Source organism: Mercenaria mercenaria, chromosome 2 (genome assembly GCF_021730395.1).
Source record: "Mercenaria mercenaria strain notata chromosome 2, MADL_Memer_1, whole genome shotgun sequence".
Classification (NCBI taxonomy): domain Eukaryota; kingdom Metazoa; phylum Mollusca; class Bivalvia; order Venerida; family Veneridae; genus Mercenaria; species Mercenaria mercenaria.
Genome location: NC_069362.1, coordinates 118534990 through 118552118, shown reverse-complemented (window position 1 = coordinate 118552118; position 17129 = coordinate 118534990). Strand labels below are relative to the sequence as shown.

General features: G+C 32.2%; 1 protein-coding gene across 1 annotated transcript in view; it reads left to right on the top strand.

Moving 5' to 3' along the window:
• Positions 1-546: 546 nt before the first annotated feature.
• LOC128555398 (uncharacterized) overlaps positions 547-17129 on the top strand; it is a 54182-nt gene continuing 37599 nt past the window's right edge. The window contains exon 1 of the mRNA XM_053537666.1: positions 547-938. Coding sequence (XP_053393641.1) covers positions 736-938 — 203 coding nt within the window. The 5' untranslated portion in view covers positions 547-735. The remainder of the gene's footprint in view (positions 939-17129) is intronic.

Here is a 17129-nt window from a genome sequence, read left to right as displayed (position 1 = left end):
TAACAAAACGCTCTGACGTAAATGAAAGATTGTTTAAATGCTGTTGAACCCAAAACAAACATACATACACATAAAGATATTTTAAACCACCATCAGCCGCTTCAAAGGCTTTCATTTTGGTTAAATTTTCATAGTCAAACCTTTAATTGTTGCCGAAGCGTATCATACTGTCAAACGTTTTAATTCTGGTCCTTTTCAATAATACTAGAGACGTATCAACTTGAAAAGAGAATCTGTTTCAGTGTAATTTGATGTATGAATTACGTGACGCCAGATGTCCTTTATTGAGGGAAACCCATGAAACAAAATCAGAAAAACGAAGACTCTATATTATCTTTCTTTAACTGACCAATTCAAACACAACAGCAAAAAAAAAAGTTTCCATATGTGTATTTTTTACTAAAAGATTATAGTTTAAGATATTTACCAACTGTCATCGTGAAACAGCATCGGAAAACGTTGACACACGCAGCTTAACGTATCTAACTAATTCGTTTTCCAATAGCATGGTAGCAGTGTGCGATAGATGTTGCTCTGAAACAGGTATTATATCGGGCGAATACCATTCCTTTTATAGATGTAGCAGATTTTACATCTCTAGAGCGAAGCTGATTTATCCATTTTCTATTGCAGCATGAAGCCTAGACGTCTTAAGCGTCGATGCAACTTTTCGGTGATTGGAACTTAACGAGGAATTAATTACACCAGATTGAACAACAAGAGAATAAAGTGAAAATGAGGCCGGCTGTTTATGCTAGTGTTATGCGAAACCGAAAAAGTGGGGTAAGACGGGTGTATCCAACGCCTCACCGGTTTTCGTGGCAACGATTTTTTGTGATGTTATTTGTTGGTGCTGTGTTATTCATACCTGGACTTATTGTGACTATAATAGGAATAGAATATAATGATAATTTGGATGAAATTCCCGGGGATAGAGTGTAAGTATTGTAATAAATGTGGTTTTATTAGGTTCCATTCAATAGTCAAAGTCGTATTTATTTCTTTAAAAAGTTCCTTATTAACGATTTCTTTGACCGCACAAAAGTTAATTGGATAAGGTCATAAAAATATATAATTATGCACCTTGCAGTGATATTAAAATATTTTTCTGTGTCTTTTTCGTCTCGACCAACAACCTACCATTGTAGAAGTCTCTTGTTATGACCTTCTCACACTGTTTACAAGTCAATTAACTATAATATCTTTTGACTAGTAAAGATAATTAATATTTATCCAAACAAGTTTAGAACTTGATCAAAACAATAAATCTCACCTATAACGTAAATCAAGTGCAGTATGATTATATATTAATAATCAATATCGATTCTACTGTCATTTTTAAAACAATATTAACGACTGAATGATTGATTAATATACTTTTCACTGCATTTGTTAGGCATGAAATTCCGTCTGAGCCCGAATGTATAATTTCCATTCTATCCATTTTCCAATGGAATTCAGATTAACCAGTTTATGTTTTTTGCTTTTTGGTTCAATAAATCCGCCGGGAAATCAGTTTTGAAATCGAAACGCATTTGCTCTGGTGGTCCGTAGTGTTCAATATCAAAGTCAGGTCATTGAGTAAAGGTTTATCTTTCAAACAATCAACAACATGGCATTCTTTATTCATAAGTGATCTGTTTTACACTCTTGGGATCAAGTATATAGAAGAAGTTTGTTATCAAAGACGCATACTCAGAACATTTAATAAAATCTGATACTTAAAATGGATTCTTAATACTACATGTGTTTTGGAGATAAAGTATTATAAAAAAGTAAACGATTAAATATGCTAAATCATTAATACAAACACATCAACAAATGAATTAACTCGTACAAAGGATAACAAGATTAAAAAGTCCAAGCATTTTATTCCGAATATATGAAAGAGAGATGTCCGAAGTATTTCAAAAACAGAACATACACAGCAGATCGAGACTATCTGTAAAGTGAATATGAAATAACTGCAGAATAAATGTCCGAAAGGATAATATAAACAACAATTCTTTGTTAAAATCGTAACAGTCTCATACAATAATTTAAACGTTTGGATATTTTTTCTTTCCGCAGTTGTCCTTGATAAGCAAAAGGCGAAAGACCTTTCATGACTAGTTTAATGAATATCCATACTTGATTTGCAACACTTGAATTATAAACAGTCATGTAGAAAATACATTGAATATTTAAACAAAACAAAATTGTTTGCCAGTTTTTACCCGTCCAGCAAACTCATTGTATCGCAATTCTATTCATTTGGCTATTACTTTGTTAATTCTAAAAGCATTTTCACCTCAGTACTTTAATTATATCACATGTATTCATGTAAACAGACGTATAGAAGATTACACTAAAGCTATACCACTGCTGTAATAAAACCGTAAGAAATATAAACAAAAAATGGAGAACGGTAAACTAGATGTTATTTACAGAACAGTAATCCATTTGAGCTTTACATTCAATTTGTTTACTATGGGAATAGTACAATAATTAATGGAAATTACTTGTTAAACTTACAACCCTCATATCTATGATAGTATGCTGTACACCTCGTTACACACTGGGTTTGTATTTCTGGCCCTGTGGGGCCAATTCAATGTTGCCGTAGAGTTCCCCTTAAGGTGATGATATAACTGTGATGGAATACATATATTTTCACGTCAACAAAACAGACTTTTAAATTAAATTATAAATGCTGAATTGCATTTTTAGCCTTTTTGATTTGATTAATTGTCCAAACAGCAGTTTTTAAATGCCTTGCGGCGCCGAAAATATCACCCTGTACCCGCTACGTTGCTGTTAATTTTTGATCTGTTGGACCACGTATTTAACCACGCAGTATACTTCCAATTAAGCCTGTGCGGTGTTACATATTTGATATCTCTTATCATAGAATGAATCGAAACGGAATCTGGTTTCTATTTGCTAAAAGGCGTCCGATGCTTCAGAAAGATTTTCATACAAATTTTACTGCGTTTTTCTTCGAATTAAGTAATATTTGCTTTCAACAGGATCACTATTTTTGTGTTTTTCATTTCTTTTTCTTTTTACCGAGTAAATTAATTTTTATTATGTACTAAAATTGAGTTTTCATGATATTCATGTTATATTTAATTTGATGAATGTATTTCGATTAAATAAACAATCCGTCACAAGCAAACAAAAGTTTATTTGTTTTATCACAATTGAAAGAATTAATTTTGAAATTTACTTATTTGATCACATAACACGGTATTTATAAACATTTCTTTAGGCCTCAATAAATCATTAACGTTAAAATTAATCCGTAATAAATGTAGCACTGATTACATTGATTTTCGAAACAAAGTCGTGTTGGTGATGAATGGGCAATATTTGGAATTTGACAAGATGATAACTAATGTCTATACATAGCTTTCCATACATATAGTGCGTTTTAATCGACCTGGCTGGACGGAGTTTCGCGACGGTCCACTGCATTATTGTGCAGGATATGTAGTATATTCGGCAACCTGATTTCTTGCTCAGTGGTCACCTACCTTACACTGTAACCAACGTAGCGTTGAATTTTAGTCGTTAGTTATGGAATTAAACAATTATGTTACTCTATCTATTTTGCTCGTTTTTTTTTTTTTTTTTTGAGATTACCATTATTTGCATATGTGAGAGATTAACTTCGCCCCGCCAGGTCGAATAAAATGCCCACTAATACAGTTTCAATGGTCTTAATATTGACAATTACGGACTTTTAATATTGTTAATTACGGACTCGAGCTCTTTCTATTGTAACGTTTTAGTGCCATGTACTGGCATCCACACGGACAGACAGACACAAATCCCGTCGGTGAAAAGCTAGCTCATCACCAAAGGTGATTTATTGCGCCTTTATACAGTCATTTTACTCCAATGACAATTGACAGGTCTACAAATTTGCATATTAGTGGAATTACTTCCCTTAATGCATTCAGTAGTCGTTACACTATTGACAGTTACGGACTCTTGATAATCACGGACTCTTAACAATCACGTGATTTTGCGGTTTATCTTCGAATTATATCATAATCTATCCTAGTCAAGCACATTTGCATTTAATTTAAATTTATTGTCCAGTTTTCTTGATATTCCAAAACATTTCACTGTTTGCAGTTTAAGATATGAAGGCGTTATAACATAGCGCTAATACCAGAACATTTCATGAACTACCCGCAGCCGTTAGACTTTTCAATAAAATCAGCGAGAAATATATATTAAATGTCGAGAAAATTTTGCTGTGAGTAGAAAGTAATTGCACATATATTCCATGAATATTTTAAATGCTGGTAATTAGGCAAATTCACTCTACATTGTATATGCAAATAAAATAGACTACATAGAGGATATTACATGAGAGTCTTTTCATATTGAATTTATTAAACGAGTTGAATAAAATAATAAAATGCGAGGCTCTGTCGAGCATTTAATCAATTTTAGTCAACGAGTTTAATAAAGTCAATGTGAAAAGTACAAATGTAATTTTATCACATGTTCGCTTTTCCTGTCGAAACATCAAATATTCTACTTGAACAACGTCTCCTATACTTTAAAGGACGTCGACGTCAAAGCTTTATTACACTAGTGTATTATCAATTTTATATAATGGCTTTATACACTCCCGCGACGTCTAATATGTGATAAATGTAAATTTTCAAGTACCTTGTTCGTATATATTTCTTTGACAGAAATAGATAAATTCTGTTAATCTTTTTGGATGAATATACCGACGTAGAACTCTTTGAACAATTTAACAAAGCAAACGCAAATAAATTTTCCGCATTTTTAATCGATTGTGTGACTGCTGCATAACAAGCGATCTTTTGGAGAAAGGGGACACATTATTCAAATATAAATCGCTAGTACTTAGAATTCTGGAAAATGTTCTCCTGTGCAAAGTTAACAATTACGAGTACACATGATCTTCTGAAATGAATAGAAGACTTTACTTATATTATGTATTATCAATAGCACGAGTAATTTCGATCTTTGCATTCATTTGCAAGAAAATATAGAAACTGTCACATGTATCTGATATATATTGGAAACAGATGCATAAAAATGTATTTTATAATAATTATGGTATGACTATTTATAAGCTATATATTCCTCGTCAGTGGCTTATGAAAGGAAAATATAGATCCCATTTGATCATTCGTACGGTGCCCCTAAAGTGACATGTTACACACACTTTTTCCAATTAAGTAATGTGAGACTTTTTTTTTATTTCGTTTAAACAAAATCATTTCGTTTAAACGCAATAATCATTTCGTTTAAACGAAATAACTTATTTCGTTTAAACGAAATAACTTATTTCGTTTAAACGAAATGATTTCGTTTAAACGAAATGATTTCGTTTAAACGAAATAACTATTTCGTTTAAACGAAATGATTTCGTTTAAACGAAATAAGTTATTTCGTTTAAACGAAATGATTTCGTTTAAACGAAATAATCATTTCGTTTAAACGAAATAACTTACGAAATCATTTCGTTTAAACGAAATCATATTACCTAATAAGTTATTTCGTTTAAACGAAATGATTTCGTTTAAACGAAATGATTTCGTTTAAACGAAATAACTATTTCGTTTAAACGAAATGATTTCGTTTAAACGAAATGATTTCGTTTAAACGAAATGATTTCGTTTAAACGAAATAATCATTTCGTTTAAACGAAATAAGTTATTTCGTTTAAACGAAATGATTTCGTTTAAACGAAATGATTTCGTTTAAACGAAATTACTTATTACGTTTAAACGAAATGATTTCGTTTAAACGAAATGATTTCGTTTAAACGAAATAAGTTATTTCGTTTAAACGAAATCATTTCGTTTAAACGTAATAAGTTATTTCGTTTAAACGAAATAAAAAAAAGTCTCACATTACCTAATTGGAAAAAAAGTGTGTAACATGTCACTTTAGGGGCACCGTACATTCGTGCTTATCATTGCGATTTCATTAGTTCTTGCAGATTTAAATTAGAGGAATAATTGTAATATCGAACTTTGTCAGAAGTTTTGCATTGCAATGGCATTTTGTATATCTGCTTAGATGGTATATTCAACTTTTGTAAGGTTGATTTATAGTAAAATAAAGTTCATGGCTACATAAATACATTAAATGTTCGAATATAAATTTACTTGTAGTTTATTGTGTATCTATTGCATTTAAGTCTGCTTGGGTGATATTTCTATCCTTTCGTTATGTTGGTTAAACTTTATAGTGCATATGTAAAATAAAGACCATGTCTACATAAATATTTGAAAAGAGTTCTACATGTAGTTTATATTTTGTATTTAAGGAAAAACCCTTAGTAAAGCCTATTACATACAAATTAAGGCATGATATTTACAGAATGTTATATTTGCTCAACATGCATCTTCAGTAGAATAATTCCTTTCATTGGACATGGTAGAAAACAGAGAATCTTGGACGAAACACAGGCAGTTTATCTGGTCTAGCAACGGCAAATCAAATCAATTCAGAGGTTAAGTTATCGATTAGAGCCGGCAGTTTTTACAAGAAGCGCCAAATGAGTCTCATTAAGCGATGAAGTATGTAATATACAGAGACTTTCTAATAAGTCTGCCTTCAAGTGTTATTTCAAACCCTAAGTAGGTTCTTGCTTTTCCCGTCTAATAGATATTTAACATGACTTGCCCTGTAGGCCGTACTTCTGGCCATATCTCTTTCCAAAGACAAGGTAATATTTAAGCCGATATTAAAGCCAGTAGGCACTACACTACAACTAATTGCAACCTCTGATTCATGTTTATTTCACATATAAACGGTCATTCACAGTTTAACAAGAAGGCTATATAGCTCACTTGAAACGAGTTACTCTTCTAAACACATTGCCGTGTTGGCATGTTTCTTGGTCACAGTTTAATGGTTTTGATTTCTACCTGTTGTCTAATGCCAAAAAAAGACTGGCGAACCTAACAGTTTAACTTATGCCTGACATTTCTATTTTAGAAAATCTTTCTCAAAATTGCCACAAGTCTTACCATACCCATATGTTGAGAATGTTGACAAATGCATATTTTCATTCATACAATAAGGTACCACATTTCAGTGAACAACGAGTTGGATAGAGAGGGACAAGTAACTCTATTCTGTAGCCAGTACCAATACAAACTGTATAGGGTGTCTTTCTAAACATGCATCTTTAAAACATAAGTTAAAGCTCTTCTTGATGTCTTGCTATGAGACCTTTGGTAATCCGCCTTTCAATATTTTAACTGATAAAAGGTGCATTGCAATACGGTAAATATATGTCAATATCAAAACAAGCACACATTTTATTTAAAAGCATAATTTGGGGTCTTAGCTAACAATTTCTCTTTGTTATAAGGACACCATGTGATGGAATGAAAATCGAATATGCTTTACATTAAAGACATGAGCCTATGAAAGGGACAGCATAAATTAACTGAATTAAAATTGATCGCACTGAGTTAAAAATAACCAAGAACCAGAGTAAATCCCATGCAAATGTAAACACAAGTACATTAAATTGGCTTCATGTCCTATAAAAACAAAATGTTACGCATGATTTCATATTACATAACATACAACACGAAACAGACAAGAAAAACCAAGTTGAAAATAGGGACACCGTCTTCAAACGGTCAGTAAATGAGAGAAGAGGATGTAAACGCCCTTGGGGCATGCCAGTCTGGCACGTACCGTATTTTCAACAAGTAAGATAAGATAACTTCTAAAGAAAGCTCAAACATAGTGACAAAATACCAGATTGTATAAAGTAAAATATACAAGTAGGCCAATTTGTGTTTTAAGTATACCAATATACTCAGCACCTTGTCTGAAGTCAAGAGTACCAAGAGCCTTAGTTTAAGAATGGCAATACAAAATTCAACTCTGCCCGTTCAGTAGGATTTAGAAGAAAAACCCCACAGAGTCTTGCGGAAGCAACGCACCATCAAATTAGAAAGCAGAGGGGTCAGTCACCAAACATTCACTGTGCTTTACGATTTTCTCTTCGTATCTTCTTTGATAATTTTTCCCACACATTTTGCAAATATTTGTTTAAATTAAGCATTGACTAACGTTCAATTTTCCGTAGCTAATAATCTACATCCGGGATGTGCAAAACCAAGTTTTAGAAATGTTTTATCTTTTATGTTATGTTCCTATAAAAGTTCGGACCATCTGTGGTAGAATTTAGTGAAAGCCTTCCGTTGTTTCTGATATCTGTAACCCTGTTGTAATAAACTTTTGGGAATTGGAAGAATTCTATGACTAAAATCCTCTTGACTTTGAGCAAGCTCTTGCAAAACTACAATGTTACTAGAGGGACATCTCCGTCCAGGTTTGGCAAGTTGAATAATCGTCTCTTTTTATCATATATTCGTGTTTCTAAATTACTTTTTGCATTTGATAAATGTAAGTCTAAAAAGAACGTTTCTAAGTCTGAAGTATTGGCTTTGTTAAGTTGTAATTCCTTTGGATAAATGTGTTTCGGCATTTTTGAAAAATATAGGTTGTCCACATTTAAAGTATTACAAAGGTACCTCGAGGTTTCATTAAAAGCTTCAATAATGTAAAATTAGGTCTCAGTGGACAAACTGAGAATGAAATTTCATTCTTAACAGTATAAAAATATACCAGCGATGAGTTGGGTGTAGCCAGTCTCCATAGGGATGCCAATCACTTGTCATATTAACGAAGTTGAAGAAAAGTTTCGCACAATTTCTCATGAGACTATCAAAACATTATAGCGTCTGCCTTTCACAAATTTAATGAATGTTTTGCAAGTTTAAAGAGCATAATTTATCATATTCTTTTCTCTAAGGAAACGAATTATATAAATTTGTGATTCCCATCGTTAACAAAAATGTGTTGTTGACCTTTGAATGACGTTTGAATTTATTTTAAGATTTACTAAAAGTTTCAATATATGTCTGGTGATTTTCTGGTAAATGGTTATAGATGTGCTATAGAAAAAGGAGACAGAATTCAACTTATGTCAGCAGTTTGATAAATCATAAACTAATATGAATGTGCCCGATTTCAAGCCTGTCATTTTAAAACCCCTTTACGAGGTCTATTAAAGACAGAATGTTTTTAAAGCTTCGTTCAAAGTAACGTCATCATATGAAAAAATCGCTAGCAAAACATGATGGTCGTTATTTTTTTTTAATAGAGGTCAAAAGCTAATTCTAATAACCACCATGCTTTCCAGTAAATGTTATGTTCAGTCTGAATTTTACCGTTTGGTTTTAGAAATTATTCCTTTTTTTTCAAATTTCTGCAATACATTTTCAAGTTTAATGATTTTATGGCTAATTGCACAGCAAATCAAATCATAATCAGGAACTGGGAGACTTGAATGAGTTAGGCAGTTGATTAGAAATCATCTAATGTGTTTTCTGTGTATAAATACATTAACCCTTTTCAATCATGTTTAATACATAATATACAAGGATAAAATCACGTCGGGACCTCCCAACATTGTCAACAGCAAATAGAATCTAAAAAAGACATCGGTAGTAGTAAATGAAAATATTATATGATCTCGTTTAAAAATTATGCAGAAAAATCAGTATTCGGTCGATAGTTGTGAATTTAAAACAGTTTTCGAAATGATTTAAAAATATCGTTTCATACTGATTTCTACTCCTAAACAATACAATAGAATTAAAATGCTCAAGGATCAAATTATCTGACTTTTATATCCAATCATTTATCTCTTTGTAAACAGAAACAAAAAGGAATTCTAACACAATCCGCAGCAATTGCTATATAAACATTATGCGAGTCGCCTATACATGAATCTACGATAAAATATGGTTGGCTGTTACCTAGAGTACATATATCACAAGAGCTGTCTGAGCTGTTCCCCCCCCCCCTCCCCCCCCCCCCCCCCCTATGATTGTAACATAAGAGATTCTACTTCATTTACATACGGATTATTTCAGGGCCAAACGGTTGAAAACAGCATTTCAAAAACATAAATATAATAAAAAGTCAAACTGACTTAGGTGTAGGTCCTTAAAACACGTTCTGATCTCTACGGGCGAATTCAATTAGCTTAATTATGATTCAGCGGTGACATCATAAATGTATGACATAAAGTATGACGTCATAATGATGTGACGTCATATAAAAGCTAAGCTCGTCACTCGTAACACAGGGTCAACTCGCCTATTTTGATGATTCTGTTCATAATTAGTTTGCGAGCTGTTAGATTACTTATTTATAAATACTTCTCAAAATTCTGATAAAAAAAATGAAACAAATATCAATACGTTCCATTGGCTATGCAACACTTTCTAACCATAGGGGGTAAATTGTAACAGCATATGACCCGAAGGACGTATTACGCTGAAAATGTATTACTGTAAAATGCGAATTATTTGCGTTGCTACGCACTCGTGATTTAATTATTACGCATCCAAACTCATGCCCATATTTTATTAACTGATAAAATATAGGAACAGATTTATTATTTCTTAATTCATTTACGCTTGATATCTCTAACGATTCAAGATCCTGCGATCCTGCATATTGATTTTATCGTATATTGTGCAATAGTTTCCAAATCTGGTAACGTCGTCATGACAACGAGCTATCGATAGATTTTCAAGTTCCGATTTATTTCCGATTCAAAATGTCTTTTTTGATAATAGTAATTTACCAATATACAGGGTATTTAATTTGATATTTATGTATCAACATTATATTTCTGTTGTCATTTACCTAGGGTATTTATATTATTTCATTCTACTATTAATGTGGTATTTATATTGTTATCTACGTGGAATCGCTTACCTAGAGTACATATATCACAAGAGCTGTCTGATGACAGCGCGCTCGACTTTTCTCAGCGCTCGACTCTGAATTAGAACTTTGCCAGTAAAAACTTAATAAAAATTTAACCAAACAATAATAAGTTAAAAAGGGGCATAACTCTGTCAAATTTCAATCAGAGTTGTGGGGATTGTTTCTCCTGGTGTAGATTTTGATAGTAATTTTAAGTTTCAAGCCAATGGCTTTGATAGTAACAGAGATATTTGACTTTATCAAAACTTTAACCAACGGCGACGCCGACACCGACGCTTGGCGAGTGCAATAGCTCTACTTTTTCTTCGAAAAGTATATTTGTAGTGTCATTTGCCTATCAACAAAGTATTTATAGTGTCTAATACCTATTAAGGTAGTTCTGCACGTTAAATATTTTTCTACCATGTAGAATTTTATCCAACCATTTACTTTTTAAGCATCATTGTATTTTAAGGAAATTCGACCCCAGCCACCCTCTCCAGCAAAAAAAAAAAAATAAGGTCATTTTAGACCAACCGATTTTAAAATATTGATCCTCCGGTCAGTTTTCCCGATGGGCATCAAAAGAAAAATAACACTATTGCCATGTAGGTTTTAGATATTAATAAGACTTTTCATAATTGTAGATATACCAACAAGCATATTGTCATTTAAAATGTATGTTTGTGTGCTTAACTGTTCATAATTCGCCAAATATGAATTGGAATCTTTACAGTGCTGCTTATTTCATGTTAATATTTTGAAATATGTATTGTCAAAATTTAACTTAACAAAGACAGTAGCACCGACTGTTAAACACGTTATAATTGGGATATGTCGGTCTTTGGTTGTTTTTAAATGACACTGAAATGCTTGATGATCACAGCGTTAAGTTTTCAACGACACATGCTATATAAAACATTAATTTTGTTGTTTGCTGTTGAATAAAAGGTAAATGACAAGATAAATACACTATTAATATGTGTATGACAAAACGAATACCTTATTAATAGGTAAATGACAAAACAAATACCTTGGTAATAAGTATAACGCACTATAATTACCTAGTTAATAGATGAAGATACTATAGATGCATTGTTGATTACACTGTGAATACACTGTTAAAGGGTAAATGACAATATAAATTCATTTAAAAACAACCAAAAGACCGACATTTCACGTTCTCTGAACATATGCATGCATTTGATTGTAAAAGGAAAGAAAATATTCGCCGTTTTCCATATTGAATTTTTTATACTTGACTGTGTATCAGATAGTGAATAAAGAATATTGGTAACGCTTAGTCTGGCTTTATCAAACAAATCAGATTTAATTGTCTTATATATTGATTAAAGTACACACACGTCTCAATTGTATATCGATATATACACATATTGAGCCATCCTTCATTCCATTTAGAATATTCCACTGAAGATAGATTTCTGGATCATTATATCATCATGTCGACAGTAATTTACATATATTTTGTCATATTGAATGTAGACGTATATTAAATTTGTATTTCGACGAATCAGATTGTGGTAAAATCTATACTCTCATTTGTTAGATTAATAGTCAAAAGATGCATGCGTTATATATACACCTGAATATCCAAGGCGATTGTTCCTGTAATTGAAAGTGACACAAATAATACCATATACTGACTCCAAGTGGAGAACCTAACAAAGGCGATAGTTTTAGAAATAAATCATTCTTCATAATTATCACATGAATGTAATAAACGCCGACGTGTGAAATTTAACTGTTTTCAGTAATTCAACAATAGTTTGTTATATAACATATTTAGTTCTTTGCGTGATATTTTCCCGGAAAAACTTAAAATGCTTAAACGATGACTGAACCAAATGTTATTTAGATAAGAGCGAAGCGATGAATTTTAGATGTCCGCATGTTCAGGACAGTTTGTTTCCAACAAAACCATTCCATAAGAGCCAAACAATACAACAAGCCTAAGTTCAGACCAATAAACAGTTTTTATCATAGTTTTTAGATTAGAACATTTTAACTATCAAAGATAGACGTCATTAGGTTTACCGTGGAGTAACTGACTGTTTTTTAAAACCATTGTCGTAAATCGTGATTTTCGCTTTAAGATTTTTTTGTTTGTTTTGAATTTCGTTTTCACTGATTTAAACGACTGTTTCTACTGAGGTGAACATATCAAATACCTATCTATGTATTCAGTGAAATAATAATTCAAGGCTAAATAGCTATCTCATGCATAATGCATACACGTCCTCATTCGGAGACTAATTTCACAGTAAATCTAATTATATACAGGAACAGGAGAACTTGATTGAGAGAGACATGTGACGGGAATTCATCTAAATGTCTTTTCCGTGGCAGTTACGCTTAATGATTAGATCTGATCTCGTTTATTGAAAAACATTAGGATTGAAACATGTTTGGTATTTCCTTACACTTGCGCTTCTATGTGTGCATTGCAACACACTGTTTACAATTTGATGACTCTTTAAAAACTGCTATTGTAGTTTACAATTATGCAAAATTACAAGCTGGGTGACAAAAGCGGGTAACAAGTGAAAAATGTGATTTTCTTCACGGCAGTTAATTCTGGAATTCAGAATTGATTTATAATAGAATATGATAGAGTATGTTTGCGGTATTAATTCCGATTGCAGTTATATTATACTTGTTGACATCTATTAACCTGTCATAGAGTTACAATTTTAACGGGACAATTTCCTTAACTATCCGAACATTATATGTCACACAAGGTCTCTCTCGAGGAATTGCTTTAAGTCTTGATAAAAGGTAGCAAATGTATTACATTTATAAGACATCGCAGAGGATGACAACAAACTTTAATAGATGTATGGTTTGATTTTCTGTTGTTGCTTGTTCAAGTAAATAGACTTCATGTACTACAAAAATTTTTTCTCTTTTTTTTCTGTTGAACTGCACTAAACGTACACGTACAGAGATAGTGTTCAAAAATGTATGCGAACTCTGCTGTTCGGTCCATCCAGAACTAACAGATGTTATCAAAAATAATTAAATAACTACTATAAGTATTAAATTACAAGTACTTACGTATTTTCTATCCTTTGAGCGTAGTTACTACAGATCTCAAAAGTAAAAATACAGGTAGCTCTAATAGTGAAAACATTTGCAAAGAAAACGTTAATTATTTTGGCCTTTTAATGATAAAAATGATTAAATTTAACATATACACCTAGTATACCGGTGACCAGGAGTACGAAGCGTTGTGGTTTTTGTTATTAAATTACTGCGCTCCGCTCATTGCCGATTTATTTTGATATTGTTTTGAACGAAATTTCATGTTCAGTTTGTTCACTTTTACCCATTTGACTTCATACTCTAAAAAAACCTCAAGGTACAATCACTTAGTGATATTTTAAAAATTGACAGCATGTATGTTTTCAAATTTATCCAAAAGAATTACAGTGTATCAAAGCTAATCCTTCAGGTTTAGAGGCGTCATTTTTATACTTGCAGTGAACAATTGTTAATAGTAATTAGGACCATAATGATTAGAGACAGTTTTAAACTTTGAAATTTTTCCCACCTCGATGGAGATGTCCCTCGAGCAACAACATACGATAACTATACTACAGGGTCACCTCTATCGCAAACTCCGGAATGCTGTCACGAAATAGCCCGTACGTTTAAAGGAATATTATACAAACCTAAAAATACTTCTTACTTAAATTTATTGAGTACATTGCTATACTGATACGTTAGTTTGACCCTATTCATATGTTTTAATTTATACAGTCTGATATTTTGTCACTAATGTTAAAGCTTAGCGCGTAGGAGATTTATTTAATTTACACTGTTTTGCCTAACTAGTTATATACTTGGTAGGCTACTGGCGTTTCTAGAGCGTCTCCCTTTTTCCAACTTGCTTTTTGTAAGTTTCGTTTTACATGACATATGTGTTATCTTGTATGTTGATAGTGTACTTCCCTTCCCTTCTCTTATATTTTGTGCTTCCTACATTGTATTACATCTTTTTAACTTACCATTACCCCCTCTTGCACCCCATCCTACTTTTTATATATTTTATCTCATTTAAATGTATTTAGGCAACCGCTCTGCAATAGTTTTCCACTACATTTTCTATATGTGGTTCGCCTACTTTGCAGTGTTTGGCTCTGGCTGTATTTGCTGCCAAAATGCTTCAAGGGAGTCTACTCTGACCGGGACATACAATTTCTAGAATATAATTATATACCGATATCACAAAAGTCGGTGATCATGTATGGGAAACGTGATCTTCATTTCATATTATGTGCAAAACATGCATCTGAACGCATTAAAACGGAATAGTCTAGCCTCCTATTTGCTGCTTAATATTCAATCTTTTAATCCATATATGGAAATTGTCAACACTACGAGGCGCGGTTGTGGCATGTATCATAGATTAAAAAGTATTCCCCGGATTTGGTTGCATGGACGTGACAACGAAATATATCGACAGGCTCACCCTAGGAAATCAATCACGGTATCGACGGATTAAGGCATGCTAAATATGCGCACCCTCAATTACATTTACGCTTGATCTGATAAAAATAAATGTCTTTCACATTACTGATTCCCATTATCTCTTATATACAGCCTACTTAATTATCTAGTCCTGTGTTCTTTTAAAGTTATATCTAAATTTAAGTAATCGATGTTAACTTTTGTAATTGGAACAGTGAACTTATTAACTCTGTGCCATTTAGCATGATTTCCGCTAGTAAAGTACATACATCTCATGATACGTATACAAACTATAGCGGCCAATCGAAAACAGTGTTTGCGGCTAATAGTCTAAGAATATTTTTACGCATATAGTCATAAATTCTTATATAGTTCAACAGTTAAGATGAAAACAAACATATGTTATTAATTATTGGGTATGTCAGTGACCCTCCACGGAAACATGTGGGTTTGATATATGTGTGCGGGGGTACTTGGGGGAGGTGGGGGGACTTTCAAGCATGCATCATTGATTCGTTTTATGGATAATAAAAATTCAACTGAACCTCCACAGAAATACAGGGAGCACCATGTGACTATCTTTCAACCAATGAAAAAAAAAGTTTTATCATTTATATTCGGGTATAAAACAAGAATTTTATGACATTGCTTACTAGTATCATTTTGTTAAATGAAAAAAAAAATGTTTAAAACGTCTTCGTTGGTCCTAACAGATATATGGTATAAATATATTAATTGATTTGACCCTGCTAGTTGTCAAATTAATATTTGTCCGTGTGGCTTTCGTTTGTAAAATCTGTTTGTAAGAGAACTTAGAACGAAAGGCATAGTTTGTATAAAAAAGTCGACAACAGATAACTTTTACAATAATATAACTTGTTAAAAAGTAATGGCACTACTTTAAGCGAAATAAACATATTTAGAAGGAAACAAAACGAAATATTGTTAAAGACTAATCTATTATATACGAACAGTTGCTATAACTTTGAACCCAGCCCAGCAGTCTTAATGCATGTTGTTACGTATTTTGAATGTTTCGTGCAGGTAGTCTCGTGTGTTACTGTTTTCGTTGCATTTTTTGGTTGTAATTAATTACTGTTTAATTTAGAAATTGGCAGCTATGTCCTGGTTTCCTCTAGATTCTTCCGATGGTTTTTGCAGATACATGGCCAATTGCTATTTTTATCAACATACGAGAAGATAAAGATATTGTCCAGTGTTTCCTTTGACGTATGTACATGTACCTGTATTGCCGCCAACAATGACATTGTTTATTATTTACTTGTCAAATCGACTAATTAAATTCTCATTTAATGTTAAATTTTCAAACGCAGGTTTTAATTTCTGTCTCATAATTTTATCTCATATCTCATAAGTTTTCCTAATGATGACCTGTTGAATGCGAACCCTATCCATCAAGGACATTTTATAATTAAAATGTTTTAGCACTATTCTTAAATAGAAACTGTATTTGAATTTTATTACCAATACATGTGCACATTATACTTAAAAAAATCCGGGATGTATTGTGTCTAATTTGAACGTTGTTAATTGCCTTAATCTGTATCGGCTGATTAACAATAGGAATTATTATAGGATTTGGATAATGAAAAAAAGCCAGTTTTTCATTGTTTGTAAGCTACAACATGGAAGAGCCTTGTTAAGAAAATCAATATTTGAGGTAGAAATAACAGCAAATTTTTAATTAGGTCATGAGTTAAATTTTGTTATCAGTTTTCACGATCTGTCTTTATCTTTCATTTCTTCATATGCACTGTTTTTATAAGTATCTTTTTAGCATAATATAGTGTGTCAAATTACAATAATTTCGGTCCGTAACAATATTT